Source organism: Gasterosteus aculeatus, chromosome 12 (assembly GCF_964276395.1).
Source record: "Gasterosteus aculeatus chromosome 12, fGasAcu3.hap1.1, whole genome shotgun sequence".
In the NCBI taxonomy this organism is placed as follows: Eukaryota; Metazoa; Chordata; class Actinopteri; order Perciformes; family Gasterosteidae; genus Gasterosteus; species Gasterosteus aculeatus.
In genome coordinates, this window is record NC_135700.1 from 21,191,122 (window position 1) to 21,201,455 (window position 10,334).

General features: G+C 42.3%; 2 protein-coding genes across 40 annotated transcripts in view; both read left to right on the top strand.

Annotated features, from left to right (window-relative positions):
• The window catches only part of neo1a (neogenin 1a), a 110,898-nt gene extending 108,408 nt beyond the window's left edge, over positions 1-2,490 (top strand). For 19 of the 39 annotated variants that reach the window (XM_078085694.1, XM_078085704.1, XM_078085703.1 and 16 more), the window contains one exon: positions 191-2,490. In XM_078085694.1, the coding sequence (XP_077941820.1) occupies positions 191-343 (153 nt within the window). In that variant the 3' untranslated portion in view covers positions 344-2,490. Of the gene's footprint in view, positions 1-23 lie in introns of all 39 variants that reach the window. The other 20 variants (XM_040201015.2, XM_078085706.1, XM_078085708.1 and 17 more) reach the window with 3 other exon arrangements.
• On the top strand, positions 2,484-9,706 carry snx1b (sorting nexin 1b). The gene is made up of 15 exons (XM_040201029.2): positions 2,484-3,656; positions 4,401-4,557; positions 4,970-5,106; positions 5,197-5,263; positions 5,515-5,558; positions 5,695-5,836; positions 5,932-6,010; positions 6,181-6,256; positions 6,372-6,485; positions 6,810-6,903; positions 7,006-7,211; positions 7,352-7,495; positions 7,795-7,875; positions 8,395-8,466; positions 8,626-9,706. The coding sequence occupies exons 1-15, from the start codon at positions 3,543-3,545 to the stop codon at positions 8,674-8,676; spliced, it is 1,578 nt and encodes a 525-aa protein (XP_040056963.2). The 5' UTR covers positions 2,484-3,542; the 3' UTR covers positions 8,677-9,706.
• Positions 9,707-10,334: the final 628 nt, after the last annotated feature.

A 10,334-nucleotide genomic window follows, 5' to 3' on the forward strand; every position in this document is an offset into this window, starting at 1 on the left:
TTTTGCCGTTTGCTGCGCTCCAGTATCATTGACCCATCCTCCCCCAAAGCCCCGCCCCCCTCCACCCACCCAGCTCGCCTCACCCCACCCATACAACTCCCCCATCCTCTGTTACAGATCCCTGACTGACCCTCTCCTCCTCTCCTTTCCTCTCTTCTCCTTCCCTCCCTCCTTCCCTCCCTCCTTCCAGGTGCTTGCCTCCCTCCCTCCCTGCCCCTCCCCCGCCCCTCGCAGTAACCCTGTTCCTCTCCCCCAGAGCTACGAGCCCGACGAGCTGACCGAGGAGATGGCCCACCTCGAGGGCCTCATGAAGGACCTGAACGCCATCACTACAGCGCCATGAGCGCGCACACAAACACACACACACACTCGCGCGCACACACACACACACACACACACTCCCTCTGTCATCCGCACGTACACACAGAAAGACGCACACTCTAAGGTCAAACAAACACGGCCAAACATGAAGCTCGGGAGGCCGGTGGACACTGAATGGCTTCTCGCGTCCGCCTGCAGGACAAAAAAACAAGAAAAAAAGCAAAACAAACTGCAGACTGAAAACGCCGGAACTTTCTTTTCCGCTTCGCCGCGTCTCAGGAAGGAGACGGAGAGAAGAAGAAGACGACGAGGAGGAGGAGGAGGAGGACGGAAAGAAGAAGTGACTCGGTTCGTCATTTTTACGAAGAACCATTCTCAGAGACAATGAACTTTTACAACGTCGGCCGCTTTCCACCGAAGGATTGTGAGTTCCCTCCTGGGCGGGCTGCTTCGCGGCGAGCGTTCCCTCGCGATAACCCAGCGGCGGATTCCACGTCGACGTGGAAAGGAGGAAGTCTGGAACGTATGCTGGTTTTGATGTTGGTGCTCATGCGGCGAAGTCTACACAGTGTTTGTTTGATTAGTGTTTTCTTTGTGCATTTTGTGTATCTATTGGGCCGTTTCAGTGAAGTGAACATTGGATATCAGCCCCCCCTTCCCCTCTCCCCTTTACAAGCCTACATTATTCATAAACCTCGTTTTTACCCCCTCGTGTCTTATAACGTGCCATGACTTTTTATTATTTTCTATATTATTGTATTATTTTTTTACACACATATCCTTATAAACATGTACATATGTTGTGTGTGTGTTTTTTAACTGCCTCATTCTTTCGATGTTTCCCCATTTGTTTCGTTATTATTATTATTTGGGATGAAAGTGGGACTACAAGCGAGTCCTGCAGCTCAGTTTTCATATCAGAAAAGGGGAGAGAAGCCTGATGTGTTTTACAGTTTACTGTGTTGGCCCCCTTTTGTACGTTTAAAGAGTCGTCTTTCTCCGTCTTTTGTTAGTCGTGGGAGCTCGAGTTCGAAAAGCCTCACCAACGTGTTTGTATGCAGGAAACGTGGCAACATGCTTCTCTGCAGTCCTGTGGGACTTGACAGTATCTCCTCACAGGTCGGGGGTACCTAAAGGACTCAGGGCGCTGACTCCCCCCCCCCCTCTGCACACCCCTCCTGAACAGAGAATAACTCGCGTGGCAGTCAGTCAATCGATCAATCGCCTGCAGCAGACGAGTTATCTTTTATACGAGAAGTTTGGTCGAATATTTGTGTCGTTTCCAAAAACCAATATTTGGTTTCAGGCGTGCGTCCCGCGGAGCAACGCGCTCTCACAGCGGCGGGTGTCTCCTTTTCCTTTTTTCCCATTCCGTTCATGCCCTGGTTCTTTTACAAAAGATGGCCGTTTAAATGGGACTCCCCGATTTTCTTTTTTTTTTTTTTTTTTTTACATGCTAGTTTTTGTATCAAGAAAAAAAAAACATGAATCTCTACACACATCCGATTTAAAAAAGGAAAAAAAAAAAAAGTTCATCCAAGAAGCTCGTTTTTATTACCCTCTTACCCAAAGAAATTTGTCATTTGCAATCATAGTAATTTGCTCTACTTTTGTGAATACCATGTTTCTCATCAATGTACATCGTCATGAATGTCAATATAACTGTACGAGATTTTAACTACGGATACAAACGAACAAGTTTTGGAGAAGACGTGATTGAAAACAAAGGGGGGGGGAAAGAACCGGACTCCATTTGCGAAAATAATCTATTGAGTTGTAAACAGTTGAACCTGTATTGCACTTTTTCACAATTTTTGAAAAGTACATTTCTTACATATCTTGTGTTTTAAATATCAAACGCTGTTTGTGTAACGTAGTGTCCTAGGTAAGCAGCAGGCAGCTGGTCTTGTTTTTTTAGGTTTATTCTTTTTTTTTTTTTTTGCTTCAGAAAGGAATTTGAGCAGCGAGTTGTTTATTTTGCAGCTCATGATGAGGAATTATGTTGTTGCTTGTTCATGTACAGAGCTTTCTCTGCTTTCTGTAGAAAACAAATCTGTGGCTTTTTAAAAAAATGTTGAAGAAAAAGTTTTGAAAAAAAAAAAAATGTTTTTTTTATTGGTGCTCCTATACATTGTGTATACAAACTATTATGAATACTAACAAAGTAAATGTGTCCGTCTGTCTTATTTTCATCCAACATGATCACAATGCCCGTCAGGTATACATACGAGCTGTGGTGGAATTTAACCAAGCAGTATTTCTCAAGTAGTACTTATATTTTATGGTACGGTTGTAGTTTCAGAGCTTTTTTGCGACATAGTGAAAGAATTAAAGCCTTTAGGGTTGACTTCCTTTTTGTACGTCTCTCTACCGCAGCAACTTTTTTTTTTTACCAGATTCGTAGCTCTTTTGTCTTCAAAACCAAATTATTGCAGGCTCTTTGTTGAGAAATGAAAAGGTGAATGATTACGAGATGGCCACGCGTCATTACACTGAAAAATATTGATGAAGCAATTACGTTTTTGACATCATACATCCTCATTACTACCATTTTGACTGCATTTAGAGATATTTGGTCCCTTCAGGTAAGTTGAAGAAAAACTGATTTAATTGAATTTAATTGAGCTGATTTAATTGAAATATTGTGTTCTTGCCTTCTGACATTAAAAAAAATATACTCTAAACTTGCAGTTCTGTTAGAGCTTTGAGTCCAGAGAATAGCAGTTTTCACATTCGAGGAGCTATGAGCTATGCACAGAAATTCTTCTGATTTGCAGAATCTGAAAATGTTGATCAAAACCATGGAGAGTCAAACTTTACAGATAGGAAATCGAACAAAACAAGTGTTGTCCGATTTCCTATCAGAAAAAATATTAAAGCTGATGTTAAAACAGACCAGATAAAACAAAGATGGTAGCAGAGTAAATGGAAAAATTAAATAAAACCACAACGTGAACCACCAAAAGTGAAACTTTCATCAATTCCATTTATATTCAGTTTTAAAGAACTCCCTCTCGTTATAAGTAATATAATTGTAGTCTCGTAGCTATATTTGTGGACAAGCATGTGCAGATTTAAATACCAGAGAAATATATTTCTTAGAAGTGTACAAATTCTGGCGTCAGCGTGTCGTGCCGGTGGGCCACCAGCAGGGGTCGCTGCAGCCCTTTCCCTCGCGCCTTCAACTTCCGCCTACGTCACCGCCTCTCACAACACGGAATATGGCGGCCAGCTCGGATCGAATTCCTCCTCCTTTCCCTGACACGGAGGAACCGGGAGTCTGTGACATGGCAGATGGAGACCGTGACGAGGGCGAGGACATCTTCGTCAATAATGTGTGTTAACGGCTCGTTTGCCTTTTTTATTGTGGGGGGGGCGCGGGTTACTTCCGAACGAAGTGATCGAGGCGGGAGCCTCTTTATCAGGTCTGACCTGCATCCATGGCAGCCGAGCTAACACTACCTGACGGAGGGAGGCGAGGAATCGGGTCAGGCTTTGTGTACGAAACAACACCCCCCCCCCCCCCCCCCCCAAAAAAACTGCTGTAATTCATATAGTTGGCCGAAGTTTGAGCACAAATTGAGCCGGGTTTTTTTGTCTTAAATGCTCACGTTAAGGGTTTATTTCGACCTTTTATTAGCCTGCCCCTACGCTTAAAAATGCTCCCATTTCAAATTCCGGCTCTTCAACCCAACGCTAAGTTCGTGTCAATGGTTCCGTGGTGTCTGAGTTCGGTAATGTCCCTGCCCGTCGGTGTCGTTAAACCGTTACACCGCCCACGAGAGAACCGCTAACCGACGTTGCCTGTCGCTCCTGTCTTCGAGCCCCTCAGTGAACAAGTATTCATATATTTATTATTCTGTTTTTCTTACCCAACAAAAATGTCAATTTTGACATTTTTATTTTAGTTATAGTTTTCTCCCCCGGGTGTAGTAGTCATAATGATTTTGACTCAATCTACAAGCACGTCACATGTATAATACAATGTACAGTAATGGAGTAACTGTACCTGGTTACATTCCACCACTTTTGTTGACCCAGTGTTTCTCCTCTATAACCTGTGTGCGTCCTGTCTGCAGAGTAACCCCGTGGCTGTGAGTCGAGGAGTTTCTCAGCCGGATAATGTCAATGAGCAGCCTCCAGATCTGTTCAGAGAGGATGAGGAGGAGGAGGCCAGCAGCGCGACTGCCAAATACAACGGAGTTCACTCTGACGATGACAGCGACCTGTTTGCTGGTTAGGAGACGTTTTCAGTCTATTTTTAATCCACATACTCTCAATTGGTAGAGCTTTGACATGTAAAATAAATTTAAAGTTATGTGAGATTCAAGATCTTGAGATTCAGTTGAATGCATTTTTGAGTTGCATTATGGGAAATGTCGGATCCAGTGTTTTTGGAGCTTCACCCCGTACTCAAACTAATGTAAAGATTTCTCTTGCTGTGATCTTTTCAACATCTGTTTGTGCAGACAATACAAAGGCACTCAGGATTTAAGACTATTAGAGTATTAACAATAGCTATATTTTCTTCTTCTTGCTATGTTCATAATGATAATTTGAGTGACCATGGACTGAACACAAATCTAATGCTAATTTTTATAATTCATAAATTGTCTGTCCTACGTATTTATGGGTTTTCCTTTCACAGAAGCACAGGTGGAGCCGAGTACTGACAAGGTCGGCAGCTCTGCCAGGAAGGAACTCTCCACCTCCTCCGGCCCTCCTCCATCTTCCTCCGTCACTCAGAGCCCTGCAGCCATGCAGCCCTCCTCCTCCTTGCAGCAGGTACGGACCACGGCTGAGCTGTGTTCCTTTTTAAAGCAGTTCATTCTAACGCATGTTTTTTGTGGGTTGTGTTCATCTCCTTGATTACAGTTGGAGGAGGAAGAGGACGAGGATATTTTTGATGTTGACGTTGCCGTCACCAATCCTGAGAAAATTGGTTAGTCTCTTTTTTTTATACTGGCTATTAGTTGAAACTATAATTCAGCTATCTGTAACCCCGAGTTGCTGCAGATGTTATGTTTTGGGAAGGTGTTGATGAGTTAGAACTCATCATTGTATAGATTGAACCTTTTTATGGTTATGCCTCTTTTTAGCAAACCCAATACTTTAAATGCCCTGACACTTTATTTTCAGATGTTTCAATGAATTATCATCCTAAATGTATCTCCAATGTTTCTGCCCTACTAGGTGATGGCATGACTGCATATGTCGCTTACAAAGTTTCCACCCGGGTCTGTACAAAAGCATGTGTTCACACTGACTTCTTGTGTATTTTCTTAACATTGCTACTAAAACTGCGAATATATCAACATTTTCCCTGGTGTGTCTTTAGTTTGAAGTGTTCTGTGTCCCTGTATCTGCTTTCAGACCTCCTTGGCCATGTTCAGGAGTAAAGCGTTCTCTGTGAGGAGGCGTTACAGTGACTTCCTGGGTCTTTATGAGAAGCTATCGGTCAAGCAGTCACTCCAAGGCTGCATCATTCCACCTCCACCTGAGAAGAGTGTTGTAGGTGGGTCTTGCGTTATGCGCTCTGCTCGTTGTTGTCTCCGTCTCCCACCCCCCCTCGTTAACCTTTTTAGCTGACTGACGTATGTGTACCAACAGGAATGACCAAAGTGAAGGTGGGAATGGACGACCCGTCCTCGGTAGAGTTTGTGGAGAGAAGAAGAGCAGCTCTTGAGAGGCAAGGATCCATACATGTTTCATAAAGTGACGTTACTCATGAAATGATAACTAATATTGTCACTGGGCAGTTTTATGTTATATTTCTACACATGCCCTCGCTTTTGTCTGTAGGTGTTATGTAATTTGGGCCCTAGTATTTACTCACTTTATCTTGTTTTGTTCTTGTAGGTATCTTCAGAGAGTAGTGTCTCACCCGTCGCTACTACAAGATCCTGATGTCCGTGACTTCTTGGAGAGAGACGAGGTGGGGGTTTTTAGGATATAAAAAGATGATCCAGCAGCAATGAGCTGGATAATGACTTGAGATCCTTGGGAATTCCTTTTGAACTCGCGGTGTGTGTCTGTCTGTTTGTTTTCAGCTCCCCAGAGCAGTGAGCACACAAGCACTGAGTGGAGCTGGCTTCCTCAAAATGATCAATAAGGCATCAGATGCTGTCAACAAGATGACCATCAAGATGAATGAGTCAGACACTGTAAGGGGAATCCAGATCAAGTGTTTTCAGGGGAGTTGGGCCTTTGACCTACATGTTGGATAAACTTTGACGTACCATTGGAAGCAGCAGAATAATTAAACCCCAATGCAATATCCAAACACCTTAGTAGTTGAAGTCGAGGAAGCACGTGTTCAAACTCTACTCTAATAGGTATCATTTTATTTGTATGCTTAGTGAAAGATAAGCAGCACACAATGCAAGTAGAATGAATGATAAACGGCCAAGTAGCACAATATTAGTAGGAGGTTGTTTTGGTGTGTGTATTATATATTTCCTGATCACTTCACTCTTTGCCCGACTCAGTGGTTTGAGGACAAGTTTCAGGAGGTGGAGAACGAGGAGCAGCAGTTGAGGAAGCTTCAGGTGGTGGTCGACTCCCTGGTGAGCCACAGGAAAGGTGAGCCGCGTCTGCCTTCACTTTTCAAATCAAATCGTCTCGACTCAGGAAACCGAAGAGCGCGGCCAAACAAGTAGACTTAATACGCATTCTGTTCCCCAGAGCTGTGTGGGAGCACGGCGGTATTTGCCAAAAGCATGGCCATGTTGGGAAACTCCGAGGACAACACGGCCCTGTCGCGGGCCCTGTCCCAGCTGGCGGAGGTGGAGGATAAGATGGAGCAACTGCACCAGGAGCAGGCAGCCAGTGACTTCTTCATCTTCGCAGAGCTGCTGGCCGACTACATCCGCCTGCTGGGTGCTATGCGTGTAAGCTGTTAGAGTTACAGCAGGAAGGAGTCATGGAGATTCTTTAGAAGCAGTGAAGCTATAATGAGCCGTGTCTTTAGTCCAGTGTGTGCTACCTGCGCTCTTTTCAAGTGTAGTAATCGAGTGTCTGATGTCCACAGGGGTGCTTTGACCAGCGTGTGAGGGCCTGGCAGCGATGGCAGGAGGCTCAGAGCACACTGCAGAAGAAGAGAGAGGTGGAGGCCAAGCTGCTGTGGGCCAACAAGCCCGAGAAACTGCAGCAGGCCAAAGACGAGATCACCGAGGTAACCGACACGGTGGCTGGACCCTTTAGAGGTCCCGTTATGCTGCAATATCACATGAGCTGTCAAGATCTTTAACGTTGTTTTCAATGTCAAATGCAACAAGCTGATTGTGATTTTAAACTAGTTTCATCTGTACGCCGCTTTTCCTGCGAACCATGAAGCACATTTAAATGTTTACTAGTGTTATATTTGTTTAGTGTGTGCGTATGTATGTATATGTAATGTACATTTATGATTTTTGTATTTCTGACCTTTTATTTAAAAATAGTTTTCCTTTTCCTTCTCGTGTTTGTGCTCAGTGGGAGTCGAGGGTGACTCAGTACGAGAGAGATTTCGACAGGATTGGTATGACCGTACGTAAGGAGGTTCTCAGATTTGAGGTATGTTTATGTTTTTATAACTGTTATAAAAGGTTACATCTTTGTCTTTGGATCACTGTAAAAACAAAAAGTCACATTAAATCTTAAAAGCAGTTACAGTATCCAGAACAATCTCAATGCGAAACTAATTCAGTAGCAAGCTAAAAACATTTCACAAAGGGCCGTCCACACATACAACAACTTGAGTAAACCGGTCCTCTGAACAGAACTGCACACTGAGGAAAGATCTTGACGGATGACCTCGAGCACATTGTGATAGAAGCTTTTTAGAATAACACTATTATATTTTGACTTGTACAAAGATGAAAAGAATTTGTATTCCCAGATCCCAAAGTTGAAGGTGTCACACTCCCTTTGTATTCAGAGACATAGTGACCCTGATGAATTGCACAATTACAACTATTTGACCACGAGACCATTTTCCCTTTTTGTGCTACTATGTGCAAGCAGTTGAAATCTCTTTAATTGTCTTTTGCATCCTCCAAAGTTTGAGACGTGTCAACGCTTTTGTCATTTCAGAAAGAAAAAGCCAAGGACTTCAAGGGCCAGATAGTTAAATATTTGGATGCAATGCTGCAGTCTCAACAACGGGTAAACATTATCAAGTATTCATCATGTACACTTTACTTTGTATTCATGGCTACTGAAGCATTCCTCTTACTAAGAATATTTACTTTTTTATTGGAAAATGTCATGTGATCGAAACTCATTCTAACTGTCTTTTTTTTCTGGTTCTGATTTATATTCCAGCTCGTAAAGTTTTGGGAGGCGTTTCTACCTGAGGCAAAGGCAATAGCGTAATGAAGAGGGAGACTTTTTGAAGGAGACCCCAACTGCCTTTTTCAAACACTTTACCTCTAAACACAAACTGAGAGGACAATTTCCATCCATTATTTTTCCTCTTTTTATTCATAGTGTATTCTCTTATCTTGTACAGTTCTTTGATATGATAAACTGCCGCAATTACCCGATTTCTTTGGCGGAATTCCTCGTTTGATGTTTTTGACTAAAAGATGGTGTAAAGCAGGAGACCAACTGACAAACTATTTGTAAAGAAAAAAAAAACTCCCCTTGTCAGTGGGCTGTGTATTTATGTCTCTGGCTTGAACCACTAACAGAACATGCTAACACCAAAGTACTGCCCTAGAGTAGCATCGTCTATCGTTTACATTAGAAGATAGACGTGTGTGAGTCATCCCAGTCTAACTGCTCATGTTGATGAATGCATGTCAGACAATGTTTTGATGCACTAACATGAATTGTACTGTTCTGTACTAAAACGACACCATTGACAGCGGAGTACATTTACGAGGAGCATTGGCACATTATTAGTGGATCACATAATGTATATTAGATCGTAGTAATCGTATAAAAACTATTTAAACAGGGTGAAAGGCTGGTCAAAGTGATGAGAGAAACGTAAGGTCACAGTGAGCGCAGGTTGAGCAACTGCAATGCTGATTTGTTGGGATTTTCTATTTACCAGATTTGTCTTTATTATATTAGTCCATTTCTTTCACTGCAGTTTTAAGTACTCAAGTTCAAAGTAATCTGGAGCTTAAATGACTTTTGTTTGTACCCGTGTACAGTACTCGAATCCAACACACAGCAACAAATAGGATTAGTGTTTTGATAAATTGGTAAAATGATGAAGGAACGGGACAGACGTTGACGTTATTTGGTTATCTTGTCATTCAGCGTTTGTAGGTGTAGTTTTTCAGTCATCTTTACGTAAGAAGGTGCTTTATTTTTGTAACCACTTTTCATTGACATCCACGTTTTCCTGCAAATACTAAACAGGTCGATGTACAAAATAAATATGATTGGTTAAGCTTTGGGGAATGATTTCTTGTTTCCAATATCCTTGATGAATTGAGAAACTGGTCTTTTTGTGATGCGGATCAGTTTGGGTGTTTTTCAGAAACATTTTTAGGGTTAATATTTTTTAGTGTTGGACTGATTCTAATTTTGAGTAGGATTTTCTACGATTAATTGCATTGTAATGCGCAACATTCAATAACAAATTCAAGAACAGTGTATTGTGCACTTTAATCTGTTGAAGTGTTTGAACAAACAAGCTGCTTTTTAACATCAGTTCCTTTCACACAGAAGTTAAGATATTTCTTGTAAAGCTCAACTTAAATGTTAATGTAATGATATTGAATATGAAACCAAAGCTATTTGACACTGCCAGGGAATTAATGTTTCATCTAGGTTGTTATAGAAAAACAAGTTACCTTCCGCGATCATAACATTCTTATTTTTCTGAAAATGTAGCGGCATAAACCGGTTTCTTCTATCAGGGGATGTGTCTATTGAGCAAGAATCTATCGATAATCTATATTCAGTAGCAAGGGATTTACTGTGCAGGAGCCTTTTAGTCTGAAGTCCTGGTTTGGACTTGATTTCCTTTGGAGAATCTCAGTCTTCTTATTTTTGACATGCACGGTATTGGCAGT

Coding starts and splice junctions, on each gene's coding strand:
- snx1b (XM_040201029.2), top strand. CDS start 3,543: ATGGCGGCCAGCTCGGATCGAATTCCTCCTCCTTTCCCTGACACGGAG. Junction 5,264..5,514: donor CACCAATCCTGAGAAAATTG/GTTAGTCTCTTT, acceptor CTGCCCTACTAG/GTGATGGCATGACTGCATAT. Junction 7,212..7,351: donor GCCTGCTGGGTGCTATGCGT/GTAAGCTGTTAG, acceptor TGATGTCCACAG/GGGTGCTTTGACCAGCGTGT.